This window comes from Girardinichthys multiradiatus, chromosome 6, assembly GCF_021462225.1.
Source record: "Girardinichthys multiradiatus isolate DD_20200921_A chromosome 6, DD_fGirMul_XY1, whole genome shotgun sequence".
Classification (NCBI taxonomy): domain Eukaryota; kingdom Metazoa; phylum Chordata; class Actinopteri; order Cyprinodontiformes; family Goodeidae; genus Girardinichthys; species Girardinichthys multiradiatus.
Window position 1 is genome coordinate 31542849 of NC_061799.1, and position 25663 is coordinate 31568511.

The 25663-nt window shown below is 36.4% G+C and overlaps 1 protein-coding gene across 1 annotated transcript in view; it reads right to left on the reverse strand.

The window, feature by feature from the left end:
* Positions 1 to 724: 724 nt before the first annotated feature.
* LOC124870074 (macrophage mannose receptor 1-like) overlaps positions 725 to 25663 on the reverse strand; it is a 36520-nt gene continuing 11581 nt past the window's right edge. Inside the window, exons 6-31 of the mRNA XM_047368527.1 lie at positions 25098 to 25235; positions 24840 to 25016; positions 22013 to 22167; positions 20887 to 21000; positions 20621 to 20736; positions 19637 to 19785; positions 19318 to 19517; positions 18929 to 19044; positions 16874 to 16949; positions 16624 to 16777; positions 15967 to 16005; positions 14911 to 15074; positions 14762 to 14823; positions 12534 to 12634; positions 12271 to 12413; positions 9719 to 9824; positions 9492 to 9619; positions 8863 to 8907; positions 8640 to 8742; positions 8310 to 8542; positions 7940 to 8105; positions 5161 to 5325; positions 4933 to 5049; positions 4520 to 4675; positions 1378 to 1407; positions 725 to 1254 (exon numbers count right to left, since the gene is read on the reverse strand). Coding sequence (XP_047224483.1) covers positions 992 to 1254; positions 1378 to 1407; positions 4520 to 4675; positions 4933 to 5049; positions 5161 to 5325; positions 7940 to 8105; positions 8310 to 8542; positions 8640 to 8742; positions 8863 to 8907; positions 9492 to 9619; positions 9719 to 9824; positions 12271 to 12413; positions 12534 to 12634; positions 14762 to 14823; positions 14911 to 15074; positions 15967 to 16005; positions 16624 to 16777; positions 16874 to 16949; positions 18929 to 19044; positions 19318 to 19517; positions 19637 to 19785; positions 20621 to 20736; positions 20887 to 21000; positions 22013 to 22167; positions 24840 to 25016; positions 25098 to 25235 — 3416 coding nt within the window. The 3' untranslated portion in view covers positions 725 to 991. The remainder of the gene's footprint in view (positions 1255 to 1377; positions 1408 to 4519; positions 4676 to 4932; positions 5050 to 5160; positions 5326 to 7939; positions 8106 to 8309; positions 8543 to 8639; positions 8743 to 8862; positions 8908 to 9491; positions 9620 to 9718; positions 9825 to 12270; positions 12414 to 12533; positions 12635 to 14761; positions 14824 to 14910; positions 15075 to 15966; positions 16006 to 16623; positions 16778 to 16873; positions 16950 to 18928; positions 19045 to 19317; positions 19518 to 19636; positions 19786 to 20620; positions 20737 to 20886; positions 21001 to 22012; positions 22168 to 24839; positions 25017 to 25097; positions 25236 to 25663) is intronic.

Below are 25663 nucleotides of genomic sequence, written 5' to 3' on the forward strand. Positions count from 1 at the left end.
GTTTTTGCACAAGTTTGATTGCACATTTTTTGTCACTTTAGTGGCCAGCTATAGGCTGAGTGTTTTGAGCCATGTTTGTAATACATCTTATGCAGAATTTCAGTTGCTTGTGTCGTCTATGTTGTACAGTTGACTACACAAAGTTTTAACCAGTCATTTACATGCTATATATTTTATTTACCTTTTGAAAATTTCAATACATAATTATATTTGCTGTATCCCATGACTCCTGGCTTTATTATGGTCAAATTTCCACAGATGAAAAGGAACTTGTGGCACTTCAGTGTTTTAGATACATTCACAAATACTTAGTAAGGCATACATTGTCTTCTCTTTAGAAGGGTTCAGAAGGAGATTTTATGAACTACTAGCAACTGCCCAAAGTATTCATGTGGGATTAGTAGATAATCTATTCAAACAATTTCTAACCATTAATTCATGTCTAATTCATGATGTGAAAGTGTATATATAAGTGCATTTACATACACAAATTAAGTATGGTAGTTTATTCATGGTGTAATAAGTAGGAACAAACAATGAGTATATTGGTTATGAATGTAATTAATCATTACTAGTAAAGTATTGATGAATATGTTAATTTATAGCTCATTAAGTATGACTCATTCTAAAATAATGATGTTTTCTACATGAATTATTTATTCATGATTAGTTAATGCTAAATAAGGTGTAGTTTTTATAAAGTGTTACCAAAAAAGGAACAGTATAATACTGTATGAGGTTTAATATAATGTTTCAACAGTGACACGCAGTTTACATTCAAACAGTAAAAGCAATAAACAACATCTAGAAAATTAGCCTATATGTAGCCATTATATACATTTAGCTAAGGCTATAGAAAGAACAAATACAGTTATTGTTAAATTACTGAATATTTATTGTATGCAGTAAAGTACTGAAGCATAGTTGTGTTTATACAGTAAAATTATTCTCAAACTAGTTTGCCCAACTTCAACTTCTGCAAATACCTAAATCACAAAGCTAAAATAGGCTCTGGGATTTCTGAGGGGATTTCTGAGATTTCAGCGTTCTCGATCAGTTTGTTAGTGTCGACCACATCTGGCGGAGATTTATCGCCATTGAAATACAGCGGATTTTCAAAGGTGGGGAAGGGACGGGGAGACCTCTTGTAGATGAAGAAAGCGACAACTGTTAGCGTAGAAATGATGGCAATAAGCATCACTACCACCAAACTTGTGTGGACACGACTGCGTGGATCATCACCTCCTTGAGGCTCTGCACATTCAACAAGTAGACAAAGATCAGTTTTTACTGAATGGTGTTTTCAATGTAACATAACATGAGATTTAAAGTAATCAAAAATTACACAAATCATTGAGATATAAAGGTTTAACTTACGTGGTTTTGTGTCTGAATCTGGAAACATAACTGTTTTTAAAAAAAAACATACAGTGTTAAATAATGAATCTCGTCTGAAAAGTTCAGCTGTATATCATGTAAGTATAAAATTTATAATTGGTTCACAAGAATTTATTGTCCATTTGTTATTAATACGGTCTTACTTGTCAAAAGCAATCGCTGCTGAGCTACTTCTTACTTGTTGAAAATACATAAAGGGTCTCTGAATATAAATGTGCTTGATAAAATAGGAAAAATAAAAAATATTCAGCGTTTTTCAAGTTTTGAGTGTCAATATCAAGATAGAATATGATAGAGTATGTGTGGCTAAAACTAGTAACACCCCATGATTCAAGAGCTTGTCAAACCAGCTTTGCAAAGCAGGTTTTGTATGACTTTATTATTGTCGTAGATTGATTTGGGGAACCTTTAACCCTGTATTTTTTACAACATTGCTTGAGTTTGTATTCAAGTTTACATATATTAATGTTTGCACACCAACTTTAAGGTACCAATAGAGCATTTCAATCATGCTGATGTCTGAACTTCAATGATGCCATAGCAACATTTTTATTATTTCTATTTTAGTAATTGTGCTGCAGATTTGTTGAAATTAAAATTATCCTGTTTGAACAAAGCTTCTTCTCTCAGACAGCTGGCCTCGCGTTTGACTCCAGAATTGTACTGTACTTTTCTAAGTGTTCTGCCACTAACATTTTTTGGGCTTAATAGTGTCTTAAGCAGACAAGATGGCAGAAAGACCAAGAGAAAGGAAAGATGTTCTGCATACAATAATTTACAGCAAATGAATAAACTACCGACTCAACCGCGCAGGGATCCACCACTTTTTATAACAATCATACAATTATTAATATTGAGATAAGATTAACCTTATCTCTCTCTCTCTCTCTCTCTCTATATATATATATATATATATATATATATATATATATATATACAGCAAATATTTATTCAATTCATTTACATCTTCCTTCTATTTATAGTGCTTAGATTATTGTACTTCATCTTGTCTAGAGTTTATATTTATACAGGGGTTGGACAATGAAACTAAAAAACCTGGTTTTAGACCACAATAATTTATTAGTATGGTGTAGGGCCTCCTTTTGCGGCCAATACAGCATCAATTCGTCTTGGGAATGACATATACAAGTCCTGCACAGTGGTCAGAGGGATTTTAAGCTATTCTTCTTGCAGGATAGTGGCCAGGTCACTATGTGATACTGGTGGAGGAAAACGTTTCCTGACTCGCTCCTCCAAAACACCCCAAAGTGGCTCAATAATATTTAGATCTGGTGACTGTGCAGGCCATGGGAGATGTTCAACTTCACTTTCATGTTCATCAAACCAATCTTTCACCAGTCTTGCTGTGTGTATTGGTGCATTGTCATCCTGATACATGGCACCGCCTTCAGGATACAATGTTTGAACCATTGGTTGCACATGGTCCTCAAGAATAGTTCGGTAGTCCTTGGCAGTGACGCGCCCATTGAGCACAAGTATTGGGCCAAGGGAATGCCATGATATGGCAGCCCAAACCATCACTGATCCACCCCCATGCTTCACTCTGGGCATGCAACAGTCTGGGTGGTACACTTCTTTGGGGCTTGTCCACACCGTACTCTGGTACTTTGAACTCTGGTATGTCACCCATAATGTTGTGTGCATTTCAATATTTTGAGCAAAACTGTGCTCTTACCCTGCTAATTGAACCTTCACACTCTGCTCTTACTGGTGCAATGTGCAATCATTGAAAACTGGCTACCAGGCTGGTCCAATTTAGCCATGAAACCTCCCACACTAAAATGACAGGTGTTTCAGTTTCATTGTTCAACCTCTGTATAAATATAAACTCTAGACAAGATGAAGTACAATAATCTAAGCACTATAAATAGAAGGAAGATGTAAATGAATTGAATAAATATTTGCTGTATTGTACATGATGATGTCAGTAGAGTAAGCCTAAATGTCATCTACAACACCAACCAGGTCTGTGGAGAAGTTCTCTGGTCTGCTGCAATCTCCTCTGTAGCTTCTAGATTGCAGCAGGTACCAGAGCTGCTCACATTCCAGGCTGGTGCTGAAAGCAGAGGGAACGATGCATTGATCTGCTCGGGAATGCCTGTTTGTTTGCGGTGTGATCCCACAACTGAATCTACCTTTCAACACTCCTCTTTACAGGCTCTGCTAAGGTGTTCAGTTCGGTTTTCTCCACGTTTTCTGTTTTGTTTTGGTCATTTTACCAAACTAAACCTCATTATACAAGAACGAGATCACAGTAAAATACAGAATCTTAATAATAATATGAAATAGATGCAGTATGAAAACGACCAGGATGGCAAACATAATAATAACAAAATAAAATAAAAATTACGAACATGTAAATAAACTACATTCGACAATTTTGATGCTGTGACAATTTAATTTTGTTAAGTTTTATCATCATAATTTACACATTTCAGAATCCAGTCTAAGTTCTATCATCGATTACTTTTCCCCATTGATTACTAAGAGCGCATTTTAATTTTTTGTTGCTTTTTTGCAACAACCAATCACAGCTTTCAGAAGACAGCATCACACCTAGCAATGGGGTCAACCACACCAGCACAATAAAATAAGAAGTTCTGTTGTCTCCTCGCTCAGAGTCACTCTCAGCAGGGAACAGAATCACTCTTAAGCTAGAAGTCATTGGCAGGACGTTTTAGGCTAAGTTAAGAGCTCTCTGAGAGAATACTGAGAATATTTGTGAATATGGTCCCAGACCTTTTTTATTTTGTTCTGGCACGCAAAACCTTTATTTTTTCCCTGATACATCTACAAAAAAACAATAACAAAGAATAGAAAAACAAAGCAGGACTTTCAGGACACAAAGATTGTAGGTTTTTGCTCCATGCAATGTTTTTATCCTTTTAAAAAAAGTAACTGGGTATGCATGATGTAAAGGACACTTTTATAGTTTATTTCTACTACTCAAGTAGTCTGTTTGTATTATGAAGAACCTGTTTTTAACTAGTATTGTCGTTTTTCAAGTAAGACTTCCCATGAGTGTCTTGACATAGTATTAAATATAACCTCTTACTGGTCACACACGTAATATTCTTGTTGGGATCATAAAGCAACTAACCTTTGGGTGTTTTACAGATATATGATCTGTCATGCCATCTGCGGCCAGAACTCCATGTCCCATCCGTAGTTCTGATGGCTCCAAAATCAGAATCAGGCTCATCTTGATCCCAGTTAGTATAGTCAAGGACTGTTTTATCTAACCATGCCCATAGTCCTAGTGGTAAAGATAATGAAACATTTGCTAAATAAAAAACTTTACATACCCTTTTATAGGCAAGAACAAAAATTCTTAAATTAGGAATAGGATTATATCATTAGCATAGAGGGATATCCTATGTTTCAGTTGACTCAGTTGAAAGCCCAAGAGGCCTGAATGTCTTGCAATGAGTTTAACATTCTCAAATTGACTGGTAAAACTGATTTAATAAAAGAGTTTACCTTCAAATGAAAACGCATAAAAACTTGTCATACCTTTGTGTGTCTGAAACAGGCCAATCCAAAAAGAGGTGTGGCTGTCTTGAAATACCTCTATGTTGCTTTGGAGAAATTGTTGCTCAGATGGATCTTCAATACTTGTCAGGACTCCACCTTATCATTGAAAATAATCAAGTTGTAACAACTTTTAAGCACTTATTAGACACTGGTTTACTTATGTTAAGTGACCACAAAAACAGTTTTAAATCCGTTTAGCGTTCTTACCATGTCTTACACAGCTGCTAGCTGCATCTGCCCATTCAATTTCATCTGTGACAAACAAATAACAGTTGCCTTTATATGGCAACCAGGTGTAACTATCCTGGTACTCCACACTGGTATCTTCAGGGCAACGTCCAGGAAATATGGTGGACTCTGTAGGTGCAACATCTGGAAAAGAGATCATTGATTCTGATTAACATAATAAATGTTATTTCAAAAAATATTTATAATTTCACATGTTGATTATTTTCTGCTATTTTCTATAACCTCCAAGATAACCACACTATTGTGCTATGACAGATTTCTGTAAATAAATATTCGTTTGAAACTAAAATATTATTAGAGTATTAGTACATCAATGTAGCAGCAAAAACGTAGGTGCTCTCTAATTTGAAAACTATCCATCACTATTATTGCCCAGTACTGTATTTTCGAGCTGTTGGGAAGGTAAAATAATATACAGAATCCCAATATTCTTTACAGCAGATTTACAACAGATTCATAACTCCTGGTCATCAACATCAACAATAAATGTTGCACAGAAAGGATTGAGGGCCTTTGAAGTTAAAACACGAAGAAGATAGTTACTAAACTTAGTAAAACTCTGATCTAACTAAAATTTCACGTTGGAGTTGTTAAAATAAAAGCAAAAAAAATGACATGTTCTCATTTTATACAGGTACATTTATAAGTAACAATTATCATATCCACAAATGAAAGACAGGTTGCAAGGATAATTAGTATGTGTGCTAAATGTATAAGGAAATACTGGTGTGTATACATAGTTTTAACATCCAAGTTATAACAAGTAAATAGATTTATTTGCAGTGGTGGAGCAATTCAGTTGTGTGGTTGTTTAGACTGGGACTGAAATTGAGAAAGATCAATGCAGTATGATTATTTAAAAACGTATTTGGCCTTATTTTGCATTTCTCTTCAAGGTTTAGACTCATTTTTATAGATACAAAACTAAAAAATCAAAAGTCTTGGAGTTCCTTTTACAGCTTTATTTTTTGTACTTTTACATATTGAGAATATGAACTGATGCTCATAAAGTTAGAATAATGCATTTTCTCATAAAATTATCATGATGTTATTTGTTCTTAAAAGATGAAGGATATATCTTTCTAAATGTTTATTTATTAATCCAAGTTTGACATTGAAAATAAAACCACAATAAAAAAGTAACTGGTTTAAAAACAAAATGTAAGCTTTATGGGAAACATTGTACATTTAACTTCCTCTAAACCACCAGTCAGGTTTCCGTTGTCACCCTTGTCAAGGTGTTTAATGACACCTACATAAATGATGACTGTGGAAGAACCAAAGTGCTGGTATAATTGGATCTCAAGGTCGTTCCTCAGGATTGATCTTTCTGGTACAGCATTTAGCGGATTTGAGTCTTACTTGAAGGACAGGGACTTTTTGTGTCAATAGGTGACTTTACATCAGAGTTGACAAAAATGTGGGGTTCCTCAAGGTTCCATCCTGGTACCCCCTCCTATTCATTAAATGCATGGTCTCCCCATGTCAGATCATAGCAAAAAACAAGATAAGACATCATAAATACGCAGATGATACAAAGCTCTACGATATATTGTAACTAGGTGACTGTGAACGTATTCGAGCATCGGGTAGATGCATAGAACAAATCAACGCTTGGATGTGCAATGATTTTCTACAGCTGAATTAAAACAAAACTGAAGTAACTATTTTTGGACCAAAGGAGGAGACAGTCACTAAGTTGGCCTTTCATCACCCGAATAACATTTCCAGGATTAAACGAGTAATGTCCCTGCAGGAACTTGAAAAACTCTTCCATGTGTATCTTTAGTTGAACTGATTTCTGTCTTGTGTCTTCACAGGTCTGCCTAAAAAGACAATCAGATAATCCAGGACACTGTTTCCCGCATCCTCACTAAAATTAAGAAAGTAGAGCACATCACCCCAGTTTTGAAGTCCTTACACTGACTCCCTGTATCTCAGAGAATAGACTTAGAAATAATTATGCTAGTTTATGTCACTGAATGGCTTAGCATGTAAATACATTAAAGATTTATTGCTGTTGTACGAACATTCCAGACCACTCAGGAGTTCTAGTTAAAGTCCACCCTGCATCCCCAGGATCAGAACCAAACATGGAGAAGTAGCATCCATTTGTTATGCTCCATTAATCTGGAACATACTTCCAAAAAACTGCAAAAATGCTGAATCCCTGAGTTGGTTTTTTTTTAAATAAGGGTAAAAACGAATTTGTTTAGATTTGCTTTTGATTCTTCTACTTAAACTAAACCATAGTGGTAAAAGTTTCTACTGGGGATAAAGGTTAATATTTTCCACCCTGGGACAGACAGCGCAAAGCACCTGGTTGTCCACAGTTAAAAGCAGTTCACTGAAAAAGACCCCTCCCTGACAAACTGTGGCTGAGTTGGGCTCTCCTAGACGTTAGGAGAAAGGTACAGAGACCCGGTTTAAGCCATTGCAATACAGAATAACTGTATTGTCAGATTCTGGTATAATTAAATACAGTCCAATTATAATGCAGTACAATAAAATCTGAAGAAGAATAGATGTTTTAAAGCCTTTGACGTTATGCCTGTAATTGGCACCGAATAACAGCAGCTTGTATATTCAGAGTGAGCAAATAAAAGCAAACTAATAATGTGGCACATATGGTTAAAGGATTTGGAAGTTATAAATATGTATTTGGAAGAGTTAGTGTGGTTGATGGAATTTGTCAATTTCTTCCTACGAGCAAATAATGCTGATATGATAGCCATACCTGTTGACTGCATGCAGACACTGTTCATAGTCTTGTTGCAGAAAGCGGTCCGCCATTTTCCATCCACGTCTACGTACACACACGGTTTGTCCCTGCTTGGTTCAGATTCGGCCCAGTTGCTGGAGCTCAGGTGCCAACCATCAACAAACTTGAAATAACCTTGAGTCTGAAAGCAAAACAGATATTAAGAAAAGGATTTGTTAAAAGCATGCTAGAAAAAGCTCAGACCGAATAAGCAAAGACAATATATATAAAAATAAATTCAACAACTTTGGAATAACGTATTTTATATATAACTGAAAGATCCTTTAAAATTTGTTTTTTCCTGTTCAGTTAGCCTGTTAGGTTTCAGATCTCTGCAACTCTCTACCTCCTCTTTGTTAAGTCCAATCCACAGAGGAGCTTTAAGAACCAAAGCCAGTAACTCAACATAGGCATTTGTCCACTCAGTTCGTAGGCTGGCAAGGTTAGCCTTATCATTTTCACAGCGTTTCTTGGCATCGGCCCAGGTCAGATTTTGAGTCACAGCCTTGATGCTATCATTTCCCAGTTGCTCATAGATGAAAGGATCAACTGGATCCACGTTACCCGGAATATTAGGGTCTGTTGGGAACAAATTAAAAACAAGTTAATTTTCAGTGAAATGCAGTTGAGTATTAAAGCTCAAAAAGTTTCTAAACCAGCATAAGCTTGAACTCACTAATATTTTTTTGACAGATATATCCATTTGTGTCATTGCAGGACTTTATCAACCATTTACCGATCCCAAAGGCTGAAGTGCTGGACATCAGCACGCACTCTTCCTGGTTATTAGTAATAAAAATGTTAGTTAAAAGTTATAGATCTTCAGACTCATAATTATTACATTTTGTTTACTCAACACAATGACAAAAAAATTTCAGTAAGATTTATTTATTTGTTACCTCATTCCACCTTTGATAAAATGATCCAGGACGTCGTTGATTTTTCTAAAGGACAAAGTCAGATGCTTATGATAATTATTAAAGATATTATTTCGGCACTAGTGGCCTTTATTTTAATTTTTTTGACAGTAGGCAGACAGGAAAGAGGGGTAGACAGAGGGGGAGACATTCGGCAAATGTCACCGGGTCCGGGACTCGTACCCGAGACGGCCGCTTCGAGGACTGTAACCTCCATATATGGTCGCGCACTTAACCCTTACACAATCAGCGCAGCGCCTATGATAATTATTAAATTTAATTTTATTATTCCTGAGCAAGCACCGACAATATCTTACAGACCGAAGTAAACAAAGACAGAAAAATAAGTCCTTCATGCATTGCAGTCAATATAATGTCTTTTGCCACAAGAGTTTCAGCAAAAGCACAATTTAATGTATGGACACAACTTTGCTTTTTCAGTTTTATGTTTCATTCACATTGCAGTGCAAGTGAAGAATTAGCTGACAATGCACGAGTAGTTTTGTAAATGTAAGGGTTTTTATTTAAAATAATTGATTTATAAGACAACTATGAATTCTTATTAATACTATGAAAACATAACAGAGTAATATAACTGAGAATTTACTTACAGCATAACCCCAGTTGGTGTATTGCCGTGTTTTTCCATCAGTCCAGAAAAAGCCATCTTGTCTTAAAGAGTTCAAACCTATCCATAGGTCTGCATGTGCTGCAGTGAGCATTTTGCTGATCAAAAATGCTGTAAATTCAAAGTAAGCAAGAAGTTAAATTTTTTTTCTGACTAAATGTTGCAGATTTTTGTCTTAGGTATAAATAATAATAGTTTGTGAGAGCAGACATTGCACTTGTCTTGTAGGAATGGACACTAAAGTGGCTTCAATATTGATGCACTGAGTTCTTGCATCTTCCCAGGTGGTCTTGCGGTCACTTATGATCTTGTAACACTGTTGGCAACAAAAAAAGTTTGAAATATGTTTAAACAAATGAAGACTTAATGTTAAAATCATGCAGAAAATATTACTCATAACAACCCTTTAGTACACAACACTGCGTAACAAAGCCAGAACAACACATGGGCAAATTACATAACTGCTCACTGCCCCTTCCTCACACCAACAGGAGGCATCCAAGAGTGCCACAATTATCAAAGATGTCAGTTGTATGAGTTTTACAAGTCATACAAATTAATTGTTAATATTAACAAGTAGCTTACAACTAGAGTTCATAAACATTCAACACAGGTGATTTAAAGGAGACATCACTGGAACTGTATTGAGAGATGGCAGCTGGAAAGTTGCCAAATCAAATTCTTTACAGGGCCCCACCACTTTACCCGGAAAACTTCCCCAAATAGAATAATATGCATAAGCTATTGTGTGATTTACATAATGTTTGCAATGGCTATTATCTCAATATTCAACACAACACACCACAATTAGCAGCTTTAACATAAATTCATTAGTCACATATTTAGTTGGTCAAATTACAGACCGGAAATCGATAAAAACAACTTTGGTTTGGGCAAAGAGATGCCATTTTAAATCATGAACTAGACAACATAGCTTTGTTACTGCTGTATATCAGACTTTATTTTCCAGCTTTTTTTTTTCAGTGTACAAGCTACATCTATATATTTATCTTTAACGTCTGGTGTGGGCCAGGTCTAATCTAATCTAAACAGGTTTTTCATGCAACGGTGATAGTCAAAAAAAAAAGTAGATCTGCTCAAGAGTAGAATGTGCTCCAAGATCATCATTAGGAAACTTGGTGAGAAGGTGACACATGTTGGTACCATTATTCTGAAATGGAAGAAATTTAAAATACCTCTCAGTCCAACAAGTCTGTATGTAGCTTTATGCAAGATATTGCCTCATGAGGTGAGAATAATAATAGACAAGGGAAAGATTTGCCCACAACTACACAAAGGGAATGCTTAAGAAGGCATAAGATTGCCAGTGAAAATCTAAATGATTCAGGTGAGCACTGGTGGTCAGATGAGATCAAAATTAAACTCTCTGGCAAAAGCTGAGTATTTCCTGAAGAACACCATACCCACAGAGGTAGAGACATTCTTCTTCAAGACTGTTTTCTATTAAGGGTACACAAACTCTGCACTGTACTACAAGGCCTGTGGACAGGGCCATGTACTATGACTCTTGAATGGGAACTTTCCTTAAACCAGAACACTGAAAACGGGTTGTGGATCAATTTGCCATCAAGGCAATGACCTGAAAGATACAGCCAAGGCAACAAAGATTGCACACTGAGGTAATTGTGGGGCTTAGCCAGTCTCAAGAACTCCATCCTACAGGGAATTTATTTGGGAATTGAACATTTAAGCTGCTATTCTAAGTTTTTGAATTGAAAAGTTTGTCCGTCCGTCCGTCCATCCATCCATCCATCCATCATCTTTGTCTTATTCAAGAGCTAGTCAAGGGGGTAACAGGTCCAAGAGTTAAGTCCAGAAATCCCTTTTTCCAGCAATACTGTCCAATACTGTTATTCTGTAGTTGGCCAAGACGCTCTTAGCCAGAAAGGACTTATAGTTCCTCCAGCAAATTCTACTCTAGGGTTTACTCCTTGTGGAATGTACCCTTAAAACCTCCATAGCAAGGTGTCCAAAAGCTCCAAGCTCCTCTGGATGGCCACGGATAGGTAAACGAGATGCTGTCTGTAGAAGTGAACCCAGCAATCCTATGAAGGAAGCCAATTTTCAGCTGCTTGCGTCTTGGATCTTGCTCTTTCAGTCAACTATGGTATGGACTCAATATTGACATTAAACTCCCCTGCTTGAGGCAGAGATTGGCCGCAAACCCAAGGAGAGCATGCATTGTATTTCTTTTTCAGAGCCACGGCCTCAGACTCAGAAGAGCTGGAGCACATTCTCCTTTGAAGTGCTCCAGCATACTTTGAAAGTGAAGATGCCAATTACACCTCATTGTACACCAAAATCATCAGACATGTCCTTTCCAAGACTACATCTTGAGTTCCCATCCATAAACAGTACATACAGGATGGGATACAGGCAGCAGGCCTGGCAGAACCCAACATGCATCGTAAACAAGCTCAACTCTGTTTTGGTAATATGGACATAGCAGGTGTTTGTTTATACAGTGGATAGCCCTTATAGCCCCTAATTCAAAACTTTGTCCAGACCCACAAAACACATAGACAGACTTGTCAGCCAGTCATGACCCTCACAGCAGTTCTGTGGGAGTACACATCTGGTCCAGTGTCCCAGAATAAAGAAAAGTCACATCACATTAAAATGAAATTATTTAAAAAATGGTAATTGTTAATTTTGTTGTAAGTCAACTTATAGAAAAACAGGGATCAAGAACATGTTCCCTGCTGTATATGTTCACCATCTAATTGTGATTTTTGTTTTACCATTGTACCAAATTTTGTCCATGTGGGTTGGCATCCACCTTTGGGAGGCATTGTCGGGGCTGCAGTGGTGTTGACAGGTGATGAGTTTGATCTTTTACAGATGGACTGAGCCTCTCTTCCACAGTTAGAAGATCGCCAATAGCCTGTGAGGACAGCAATGATTCACTGAGTAATATCTTCATTTTGGAGCATCCTATTTATGTTTTTCAGATATTTCAGTAGATGCTTTCTTAACTCTGCGCATCTGTGACATTCTTGCTTACCCATATGATAACCCATGCTAACACAGTTCTCATCAAAGGCATTAGAATTAGGTTGATCTTCATCCCATCTTTGAAACGTCACTGGAGTACCATCCATCCACCTGGTAGCACAGACAGTCCATTTGAAAAATATATATTTATGTAAGGGTTTGCAGTTTCTGAGTTTTTTGGGTCTTGCCTCTGATTGTTATGCATATGCTCTACAGGTGGTGTATAATAAGTTAATTCCTTTTGGTTTCATTACTTACTTTTTTGGTAATAGCGCATTTTAGTTCTGTTATTTCTGTAAGCTTTTTCCTTTGGTTTACTTCCAATGGCTGTAAGTTTTCACCTTTTCTTTATTAAACCTTTTAAATCATCTTGCTGCTTCTACCTTCCAGTCTGCATTTGGGTCCATTCCAATACCATTTTTTGACATGTGTGAACAAAGTTTTTTGATATTATTTTCTCTTGATATATTTTATAGTCCATTTATGGTGTGGTGGGGTAAGTCTGTGTCTTTGGAGGGTGAGGGACCCAAAAAGGGCATCCGGCAATATAATCTGTGCCAAGTCTGTGTGCAAGTTATACTTTTCCTTCATTCCTTGATTTAATTCTTGGATCTTTGACTCATTTGAAGAGAAAATAGCTCAGGTATGCGTTGTTTATTTATTTATTTTTTCAATTCCCCTACTTTCAAATCTTAATTTGGATATAAAAAGAGCATTTCACCTGAGATTTATGCATTTCTTTATTCTTATTATTATGTACCATATCTGAATCTTTCTACATCAATTGTAAACATATGCACTGCATTTTAGATTTGTCTGTTATTTGGCAAAAAAAAAGTTTTTTTTTCTGATTAGTTAGTTTGTTCGTTATAACTAATTAGATATTTAAAAAAGTAAGAAGAAAAGAATGCTCATGACCAAACACTTACCCACATTATACAAGTCTGAGCATATTTGATAAAACAGATTTTAAATCTAACTTATCCTAGCAAACCTCTTCTTGAAACAACACTAATGTCAGAAAGTTCAGCTGACTGCACATAGATTGGCCTATAAACCTTTAAACAGATATCATGTTTCTAATAGATGGTTGCTTACATAAGCCTATGTTTATTTACAAGAAAGGGGATGGCAGGTCGCAATACATAGCAATCACCAGCCCCTAAATACTTACTGCAAAACCGAATGTATTTAGCCCATCAAACCAGATAAATTGACAGGATAAAAAATATCAAAAAGTTGGTTCACTTAAACTTGCTTAATGCTTCACTTTTGTAAAAGAGTGACTTTGACCGCAATATTAAATTATGTTGGAACTTCTTTTAAATAGAATTGTTGTTACAAACAGATACCTGTAGATTTCTGTATAACTGCTGGATTTTATGTTTTTTAAGTAATGAAAAAATTAATTAGAAGAGCACTTGAAGTCATAATACTAAATTGGAAAAGTAAAGGTTCCTCACCAACTCCAATGTAGCACTGGCAACGGTAGTAGTGGTGACTACAACAATAGCCTATTTGCACTTTGGCTTGTATCTTATTGAATAAGTCAAAGAAACAGTACTGTAAAATGTTTTATTTATTTAGTAATATGTTTGTAAAATGTCGCTCCACTGTTTGAACGTACAGAATGGTAAGAAATGCGTTTTTGATTTATACAGCTAATGCTTTCTGTTCACTGAGCATAAAATTAGGAATTTGGTAGTGAAATCATTCTGATGTCCAACTTTCAACTCCTTGTTAAAACGAAAACAGTCGCATGGACCGCAGACATTTTTGAGATTTGAGTTGTTTCAAAGGGGCAGAAGTCCACTTTTCCTTTGGTTGTGCTCTGACTTGCTATTCGCCCTAAAACTAATCTGTTTTATCACACAAAAGACAATATAAAAAAAATCTAATGCTGTAGGATATGTAGTGGTCATAAACCCTTCACAGAACCTTTGAAATAAAACCTTAAATTAATTTAAAATTATTTTCACGGAGAGCTGATAAAATGTATTTGTTATGTATTTAAGTATACACAGTTACATTTTATAATCTGAAATGAGTTAATTAAGGTCTGTCACATTCAAATAAAAACAAAAATGGACCTTGAAAAGAAAAATTAAACAAGAAAAGGAAATTTCATTTAAGCAAATATACATTGTGTACTGTGCTAGTTAGCTGGTTGCATAAATGCTAATAAACAGCTTGTGGATATTTAAGTGATTAAGAAGCCTAGTACTCATTAATACTCACCAAAATGACCCATCAAGATCCACTAATAACCCTATGTACCATGACCCATACAGTCTTGATATCTGTAGAAGAAAAAATTGTAAATGCTGTCTGTGAACAAGCAATGAGTCTGAATGAAATGTGCTGTGTGGTAAACTGATTTGGCTAACCTGTTTCCATACGAAAATGTTTTCCTCTTTACTGGTGAGTGATGCTAAGTCGCCGTGTCTCTCCTGGCAGAATTGACGAGCCTCTTCCATTGACTTGGACATTCTGTTGAGGAAATATTGGTTCCCTCTCCACTGAAGCCAACCATCTGCCGTGGTGTTAATTTCTGTAAAGATTTTTAGAGATGTAACATTATTCTCCAAGTTACTAATCTAGCATAAACAGTAAGAAAATTTAGGATTGGTTGATTATTTTTTAGTACTGCATGGAAGAACCATACACAATTAGAACTGCTTGGCACCTCCTCCTCATGCTGGTCACCAGCTTGGTCACACACTGGTGTGGGATGGCAATCAGCATTTTACTCTACTCAGCTATTGTGGTTGTATTGGTCCCTTTGGGATGAACATCATGTCCAAGTTGGTCCTCTAAGTGTTTAATAAGGTTGTGGTCAGGACTGCAGAAATGTGATTCCATGTTCTCTACTCCCAAATTCTGGAGGTAGTATCTGATAAACCTCGCTTTGTGTCAGAGAGTATTAACATCTTTGAGGATAGAGTTTGGTCCCTAAGTGTCAAGATATGGGATTTGTTCTTGCTGCACAATCTTATTTTTACATTTGTCTGCTTTAAGATTGCATCCAAAAATGACATGCCTTGTTCTTCCAATAAGGGAGATGTCACCCCACACTATCAAACTGCCTCCACCAAAAGGTGTGTGTCTTTGGTATAGGTGAATTTTTATTAGCATGAGCAAAACCATCACAGTCAGCTCTGCTGCTCAACCAACAATGCATTGGAACCATTTCAAGTGGATAAAAGTATAATAGTATAAGATTTATTGCCAAGAAGCATAGTTACAAGTTACAACAAAGAAATAACTGACCAAGCAAAATTATCTAATTGTCTGCTGCTTCTTAATAAAGTTGAGTAAAAAGATGGGTCCAAATTTCAAAAACTGTTTTTAAGTAATCTCTAACCAAAATTTATGACACTTGCTAGTTCTCTGTTTGAGAAAAAGCACTTTCATTTTGAAGTGAGTAGTCAATGTAATCTTACCTATTGCTGTATTGTTGGGAGGTGGTTTTGGAGTTACTCCTGTCAGAGCACAAAGTGAGTTCAGACATTAAAGGTATTCCAGAAAATGTTCAATTTTCTCAATTTTTCATTTAAAGGTCAATCTGCTGTCATATTGCAATATTGTCTCACTCAGTTTGCAACTTTTTTAGCAAGATAGCAGGGTTTCAAAATAAACCCATGGCTGCATTTGAGCAAAAAAGTTGCGGTTGACATTGAAATGCCTAAAACTTGAAAGGCAAAGATGTATAAACATTTCATAACGTTATTGCCCCTTTTAGCCATGTCTTTCTTATAAACAAAAAGTCAGTACCATAAATGGATACGACATTTCATCTAGATCTGCATTTTCTGATGTACCACTGTTGTACATAGATCATGGACAATTTACATACAGCATATCCTTATGAAATGTAAAAAGGGCATCCTTTGACAATGTGCACACAGGGAAATCATTTTTGAATACTGCACTGAATCCATGGCAGGAACCTTTAGTATCTATATATTACTTTTTGTAAAAAAATAATTTGATCCAAAAAACATAGCTATTCAAGAAACATTTAACCATGAAAATACTATGAAAAAAAAAAAAAAAAAAAAACTACATACGTTTTTTTCTTTTTTTTTTTTTGTCTGTACCTGCTCGAATCTGACACAACCAGTCATTGTAACTTTCACAGTTCAGATCATTCCACGAGCCGGACTCGTCCCAGTTGTATGTCACAAATTCAGTACAGGATTCATCATTGTTAAAATTGTTTGGTTCTCCTTCCTGCCAGTGCTGGAAATTGAACTGTAAGAAAAAGAAATAGCAAAGAAACGTTCTTAGTTTTATGTGTTAATTTAAACATGATATATTGGTTTATGGTCAAAAGAAAAACGTACTAACCGCGCTTCCGTCCGTCCATACATAACCAGTGTTTGGATCTAGAAAATGAAGTCCAATCCAAGCTTTTCCCCCTCTACTGCAGGAACACATGTACAAAAGATTTTGACTAGAACAAAATAACTGATTTTATAATCTGTGAGTGTACAAGCTCAATAACTGACTTTATTCTTGGAACTAATCTCTGAACAGGCATTTTACTTTCTGAACCTGGATTACCCACCTCTGTAAAAGGGACAATGCATAGTCATGAACACACATGTAAATATGCAAGATTATAGCCAGAACTATACAGTCCCTCGACAGGCAAAACCAGCCACACAAACCAACAGAAATACAAATCATCTAATAACAGTGTTTTTTTGTTTTTTTTTAAAGGCAATGCACACTAGCTGAAAGAGACAGTGAATTCTACCTTCTGATGTATCTCTGACCTGATTTTTGTGGAGACAGCACAAGATAATTTTTTTGGGTCCCCGTTATAGTTTCCTGTGCCATAATCGAGACTAGTAAACAGCAGATGGTATTTTTTCCTCACTCAATCTACTTAATGGAACACCTCGTCTTTGAAAATGTATAGCTATGTTCCCTGACTGTCATTATATAGATATTCATCAATATAGACGTTCCATGTGAAACATTTAAGTCCGGTTACTTTTAGAGACAAACAAAATGCAGCTATGGAACAAACGTTTAAACATATTTAATCATATACTTGATATTATCAAAATAAATGAAAGAGTTTATAAACCAACACAATAACTATTAAAACTCTCAATTTTAACTCCCAGATTAAGCATCACATATCATGCAAAATCCTGTTTTTTGAAGCCTTTAAATACATTTTGTTTTGTACTTGAAGTCTGTAGGAGTGCCGAAATGCTGGATTTAGTCTTTCCAGGTGTTGCAGAGATATCTATATATTCTGTTTAGGTCATATTTTTCAGCCTGTTCAGTTTTCTCTATCATCTGTTACATTTTTCCAATTGTTACACCTCAGTATTTGCTCCTGAACAGCTAAATAAGGTCATGGATTTCTGGCTGATCAGTTTTGCGTATCCACTATTTTTATTCTTCGCTGCGAGTTTGTAGTCCAAGCTTAAGTATGCCTACGCTGAAAGAGGATAAGTTCGGTTTGGTTGTTGGGTGTATTAACCCACACAATTCATTACACTGTCCCCCAGTATCAGAACAACAGAAATTCCTCTTTCCCCACTTCAAGGACAAGTTCTTCAGCAACCTACGCCAGAATCAAGGATTTGATGAAAACTTAATCTGATTCAGGGATCAGTTCCTTCTGTCTATGGAAACGACGGACACAGCAAGCGGTAAACTGCGAATAATGCAAAAATGACAGCAAAATTTGTTTTATACATGAATTTACTGTGTGTTGATGTGACATCCTGGCAATTGTTTAGGTAGCAGTAGCATTGTTCCATCTGCTTATATTAGTGCTGCGTCCTCCTTTTAGCTCCTTGAGGACATAACTATACTGGATGTTTTGAATATTATTATTACATAAAAAGTTTTGCATTGTTTTTACCATTTTTGCCTTGTTTCTGAGGCGCTAGATAATTCTTATCAAATTACAAAAAAGGCCAAACAGGTTTAAGTGGAGCACCCATTGACCTCGAGGGGGCCAGGGTGTGTGGTTCCTCAATAGAATTTAAAGAGTCCACACCAAAACGAGTTACTCTCAGACGCACCTGAGAACAGGCGTAAGAGAGGGGCCTTTAGAGATACAATGACAAGGAATTCAGGCCAAAGCATTGATGTTCCACTATATATAGACCACAATAGAATGATTTAAGTGTGAAAAGGAAGAATTTAAAAGCATGATATGCCCCTTTTATAAACATGAATGTTGTAATTTATTGTCGTCTTTTTAATTTGGGGAAATGCCCATGTTTTTATCTTCACAGAACTCAGAGTCAGCAAAATTCGTAATAAACTCGTCATCTTTAAACATGTATGTAGCTAACTAATAAGGGCAGTGCCAATATTGGTTTAGTGAACCTGTCAGGCATCACTGTACAGTAATATATACTCAGTAGATACCTTCCAATCATCATTTCTGAAGCACTGTGGATGCTTAACAGATCTCCTCCTATGGCCCTGCAGTAATCTTTGGCTTCAAACCAGGTCTTCTCTTCTGACCGCGGCCCTGTGAAAAACTTAAGGAGAAGGAAAGAGGTACCTTAAGTGGAAGCATAAAAATGCATGCTATTCACTGAATTGATAGCTAAATAGGTAGAAACGTGAGTTATATCCATTAGATGTAGTATGTACAAAGCCTATGTACAAAGCCTTTTTGACCACTCTTTCTTGGATATTTCACTGCCAAGAGTTTGAGTTTAATATGTCTATGCCAAAGATACTGTTGTTATCAAGTCTTGTTTTTTTTTTAAGTAGAATCTTTTTCTTGTGATACTGAGCCATGGCTTTACCTTAGCGCAAACACTTCTTGTTCCCACTCGATGCCAACCCTCCGGACACTGGGGAGGAGTTTGAGTTGGGGGTGGTTCTGTTGCAACCACCCCCTCTGCCATGTATTTGCAGATATATTTCTCTTTATTGGTGCAGGGCAGTACATCCCAGAGTCCAGCAGAAAACCCAGTCGCAATTGCAACGCAACCTTGTAGGATACCTAAACGATTTATGAAACAAAAGTGATTTTTTTTTGTGTGTGTGAGGGTGTTTGTGTTTGTTTTCTTTTGTGCTTAATATTCCTTAAATTGAACAATGAGATTTCACAGCCACACATACCTGGCATTCCAGCATTCCAGTGAGTAAATTTCACAAACCCCGTGTTGGTCCAGGCAAAGACATCAATGTTATTCTGATTAGAGAGACCAAGCCAGAAGTGTTTCTCTGGTCTCAGTCCCACCAGACTCACAAGGAAGGCATTATCCACCCTGTAGATATTTATAAAAATGAATCAACCTATTCTTAAATAAACCGTATGTGGACTACAGTAGTTGTTTCAAAAGTTGTGACCCTACTGTAGGTCATATGACTTCATGCAAAAATCCAGAATTGACAAATATAATGTAGCTTTATTCAGAACTTGAAAACAAGTCTAGAGATGCACCAATCAATTGACCAGAGATTCAAATTGGTCAATTTTACCTTCATTGGCTTTGAGTTTGATTTAGTGATCAAACAATGAAAAATCTCTTTATGCACCTCCACAATCTCTGATATATAAGCATATCATCCAACAGCATGCACTTGATCTTAGCAAAAGGCAAACAAAGGTTAGGGACATATTATTTGCCCTTTTGCTGAAAGTTGGATAATCTTATAATTCCTTCTTCTTTGTTGGATTCAAAACTACTACCTCTATCAAGACATTGCAGCATTTGTTTTTGCTCTTTCATGCAATAGTCCCAAGAATAAAACATTTAAATCATTTAGAATGCCAATTGGTGGGTTACACCTAAAAAAAACTGGAAATCATTATCAACCACAAAAAGGGTAGTTGGTGCATTTCCATAATTTTGACAAACTTATTATAAAAAGTACCATGTTTGTTGTTTGGGGTGAACACATCTAGTAATGTATCTATACTTAAGCTGCCAGTAGTAGAGCCTGCAAGTGTGGACAGTTTATTTCTTGGTTGGATGCTAAAATGTTTGAGAATCATCAGCTGCAGATCAGATTCTTCAGTTTCGGGTGGTGGATTTGGTTACCTACAGCCTGGCTCAGAAATATCAAGAAGTTAGTATTAAAAACTATGAGAAATTTTACCCATTTGAGACATCAACTAAGTAGGAGTCTGAGCTTTTGCAATCTTCTTTAGCTTCATCAAAGGTCTTTGTCTCAGTTCCAACAAAGTAGCAAAAAGAACCATGTCTTCTCCAGCCCTAAACAATAAAGAGGATGTTGATAAGAACCAAAGAGTTATACCCAGAAAAATTTACTTTGTTCAGCAAACAAATTTCATGCCTCTCTCTTAAGTGAAATTTAGTTTTTATTTTCATGTAAATATAAAGAAAAACACGATTAACACTAACAGCTTTGCAGCCAGCGTCCAACTCTACTTCATCTCCAGTTCTTTCAGTGGCACTTTGCTTCATACAAATGTATCCATGCGTTTCATCACAGAAACGGTCTGCCCAGTTCCCATTCTGCATAAAACAGACAAACATCATAAAGTGTTTTCAAGGTGGATGGTACTAAAAGATGTAACCATTTAAATTATTAAAATGTAAACGATAGTGTGTTTTGAAATACTAACAATAATAAATTCATGCACAAATGAATAGGAACATTGTTGATCACTTGCCATAACCTTTGGTGGTGTTAGCAAGTCAAAGTTTATGCATATTCAATAAAAAAAAAAATTACAATAAAAATAGCAAACGTTTAACAGATAATACACAAATGACTGCAGTGCTGATATTTTGGTTTTGTTGCTTATGTTCTTTTTTAACTTGACTTTACAATTATTATTTGTCAGCAGAACACCACTCATAGTTATTTTGCTTTGAACAGGAATCCTATTTCAACTAGTCTAAACTGAGATTAGAAGCAAAATCAATAGATATAGGGTCCAATAAGAAAATTTCAGAAGTTAATATAACATTTTGTATAAGTATATGTGAGATTTGAGTATCATTGTGAATGATTTTCTGGACTGTTCAGCAACATAGTTGTATAGCAAGAAAAATAACCTCATATGAAGTAGCTCAGTACATATGGATACCAAAAAGTAGGTTACCAGGTATACAATTAAACTAGGCTGTCATGAAAAAGTTATATGATTGGAAACTGGGCAAGCTGAACCAGAACCATGATATTTTAACAGATAAAATATACTTTATTTGTCCTATTTGTAGTTATAAAGGTATTACACAGTGATACATATTGTGGTCTCCTCTTTGTAGAGTGTGCCAAAAGGGAAAAATAAATAAAAAACAATTATTTGAATATGTAATAATAGCTAGTGTAAATCAAAACTAACAACTAAATTATCTTTAACAATAAATGATTGTGAGCAAGCTGATGAAAGGAAGCATACAAACTAACTGATTTATGATATCAGCAAATTCTCCAGCTATGTTATGAATAATGTAGATTGAATGCACACATATGTTAAATATGTGCGAAGTGGAAAGAACAAATACGAACGCTACATACCTCGCCTCTGATGAGAACACAGTCTTCTGTATTAGAGGAGACAGTCGGTTTCCCAAACTCCCAGCTGGTGAAGGTGACAGTTGTGTGGTCACTCCAGTCAAACAACCCTTCAGTGGTTCTGTCATTCAGTCCGATCCAAAGCTCATCAGTAGATGCTGTGGGCATAAAAAGTGAAATAATTTCTTCTTGTATTTGCAGATATATAGAAAAAACATTTTAATGTCTGTATGTGTATGTCTCTCCCTCATCCATATAAATTGCTCTGTTTGAGACAAGATCATGTTTGAATGAAGCAAACATTATGCTCATACTTTTGTCTTTCCATGTAATTTGACTGACTGGATATTAGATTCAGATAAATTTTAAACTTCATCAGAATAAGAAGGACACAACTTAAAAAAGGGCAAAATGTGAGATAATTTATTTTACAATAGCAGATTGGCTAATTTTGGTTGATTGTGGTTTCTATGGCAGTTCCCTAATCTTGACTGTAACAATATAATACCAACCAATATCTGCAAATATTCAGAAAATGACAATATACTTAAAAGGCAAATATCGAGCCATAACACCTATAAATATTGACACTATAAATTATGAATGCCTAATTATTGGCCTATTAGTTGTTTTTCAAGGCAGAAAATTAATTTTTGAAAGTGGTTTTTGAACAACATGCCTCTCTTAAAACAGGAAGTGACTACCATACATGGATGATGACATTTCTGGATCTGCACTGTACGATTAATTATTTTTTCTATATAGGACAGCCCTTTTTAACTGGAATATGTTGAATGAAAGTGTGGCTACTTACTCGCTACAAAGAAAAGTGATAGTGTTACCACTTTTGCTCCTAAGATTATCTGTGCAGGACACATGACTGAGTTTGTGGAACTAAACAGGTGAAATGAACAGATTTTTCTCTGTTAGAAACATTTTCTGCCATAGGATTAATAAACAACAGGAATCTTGAGTTTAAGGGAAGAATTTGCACAGTCACTGCATGGCTTGCTCATAAAAAGAAGGATATTCTAGTGACAGTTTGAGTGCAACATGCTGATGGATGCATGTACACATTAGATCATCAGATCAGACATTACATTGGTTGAATACTGCCACAATTCTAGCATTTTCTTGCATTTTTGTGGCAATAATTTATATTATTATTTATATATATATATATATATATATATATATATATATATATATATATATATATACACACTCACTGGCCACTTTATTAGGTACACCTTGCTAGTACTGGGTTGCAACCCCTTTTGCCTTCAGAACTGCCTTAATCCTTCATGGCATAGATTCAACAAGGTACTGGAAACATTCCTCAGAGAGTTTGGTCCATATTGACATGATACCATCACACAGATGCTGCAGATTTGTCGGCTGCACATCCATGATGCGAATCTCCCGTTCCACCACATCCCAAAGGTGCTCTATTGGATTGAGATCTGGTGACTTTGGAGGCCATTTGAGTTCAGTGAACTCATTGTCATGTTCAAGAAACCATTCTGAGATGATTCGTGCTTTATGACATGGCACGTCATCCTGCTGGAAGTAACCATCAGACGATGGGTACACTGTGGTCATAAAGGGATGGACATGGTCAGCAACAATATTCAGGTAGGCTGTGGCGTTGACACGATGCTCAATTGGTACTCAGGGGCCCAAAGTGTGCCAAGAAAATGTCCCCCACACCATTACACCACCACCACCAGCCTGAACCGTTGATACAAGGCAGGATGGATCCATGCTTTCATGTTGTTGACACTAAATTCTGACCCTACCATCCGAATGTCGCAGCACAAATCGAGACTCATCGGACCTGGCAACGTTCTTCTATTGTCCAATTTTGGTGAGCCTGCGCAAATTGTACCCTGAGTTTCCTGTTCTTAGCTGACAGGAGTGGCACCCGGTGTGGTCCTCTGCTGCTGTAGCCCATCCGCATCAAGGTTGCATTCAGAGATGCTCTTTCGCATGCCTTGGTTGTAACGAGTGTTTATTTGAGTTACTGTTGCCTTTCTATCAGCTCCAACCAGTCTGGCCATTCTCCTCTGACCTCTGGCATCAACAAGGCATTTGTGCCCACAGAACTGCCGCTCACTGAATATTTTCTCTTTTTCGGACCATTCTCTGTAAACCCTAGAGATGGTAGCGCATGAAAATCCCAGTAGATCAGCAGTTTCTGAAATACTCAGAGCAGCCCATCTGGCACCAACAACTATGCCACATTCAAAGTCACTTAAACCGCCTTTCTTCCCCATTCTGATGCTCGGTTTGAACTGCAGCAGATCGTCTTGACCATGTCTACATGCCTAAATGCATTGAGTTGCTGCCATGTGATTGGCTGATTAGAAATTTGTGTCGACGAGCAGTTGGACAGGTGTACCTAATAAAGTGGCTGGTGAGTATATATATATATATATATCACCCACTAAGGGTGATAAGTCCCTTAAACTTAAAACTATGTGAACTCAATTTTGCTATCACTACTTTTGTCCTTGGGGTCCATTGGGTTATGCATTGGTCCACAAGTCCGGTATTCCAAGATTAAGCCTGCTCGGCATGTGGTACCATTTACTGATGGTAATATTGGGTCACTTCTGCGACTTTTGAGCAGTTATCTTGATGCTGTAGCCATGGTCTGTGTTTACACTATACATGAGGAGTGAGAGGGGCAGTGCTCATGTGGCAGAAATTTCTGAAATGCCCAAAAAATCCATGGCAGGCTGGCTTATGTGGAGATTTGTTACTATCGTATGGCAACTTGTTTTCCAATGGCAATAGTGTTAAAGAGTATGAAAATTTCTTATCATACCATATCCAAGCTGAGAGATGACAAAGCTTTGGTCCTCCACGTTCTGTATGTTTATGAGGTCACCTCCCTCTTTTCGACACTCTCTCTGAGCATCAGGCCATGACTTTGCATTGCGCTGAAGGTGAAAACAGTGTCCATTGTAAGGGACCCAGGGGTTTGAGCAAAATCCTTCTTCAACTGATGAAGAGAACAAACCACAATAACAATACAGAAACCAGACCTGTATAAAATGTCACGGAATTAAATACTTTTCAGTACTTCGTGGAGGAGCTGGCAAGGTGCCGCCTTTGTAGCAGATGTAACCCAGTTTCTTTGTGCAAGAAGAACTTTGCCACGAGAACTGCCCAGCAGTGTCGAGAAGTGCACAGTTGTGTCCCGGATTAGGAAGTGGGTGTCCTGAAAAAAGATGATAATTTAAATTCACACTACTTTGGGAAAGTTTAATTACAACACTTTCATCATCAGAAAAAAGTACCATCACATAATTACTTGTAGCTACTCCAAAAGTACAGTTAACATTTTGAAGAAGGGTTATTTACCTCTCTTAACTAAAATTGACAGATGTCATATTGCCTTGAGTTTGCAGAAAAATAAATAAATCATTACAGAGGTGTAGGGCTAACAGATGGTCAGATTCATTGGCCATTTTTAGCTCATTTTAGGCATTTGAAACAGCTCAAACTAAAAAATATATATTTTAATGCATGGGTCACACTTTAATTAAATACAGATATAGTCACACCAGTGTATTTATAGGGCGACAATTTACAACAACAAACTTTACAAGACAAACAAAGTCAATTTATATACAGAAATACATTGAG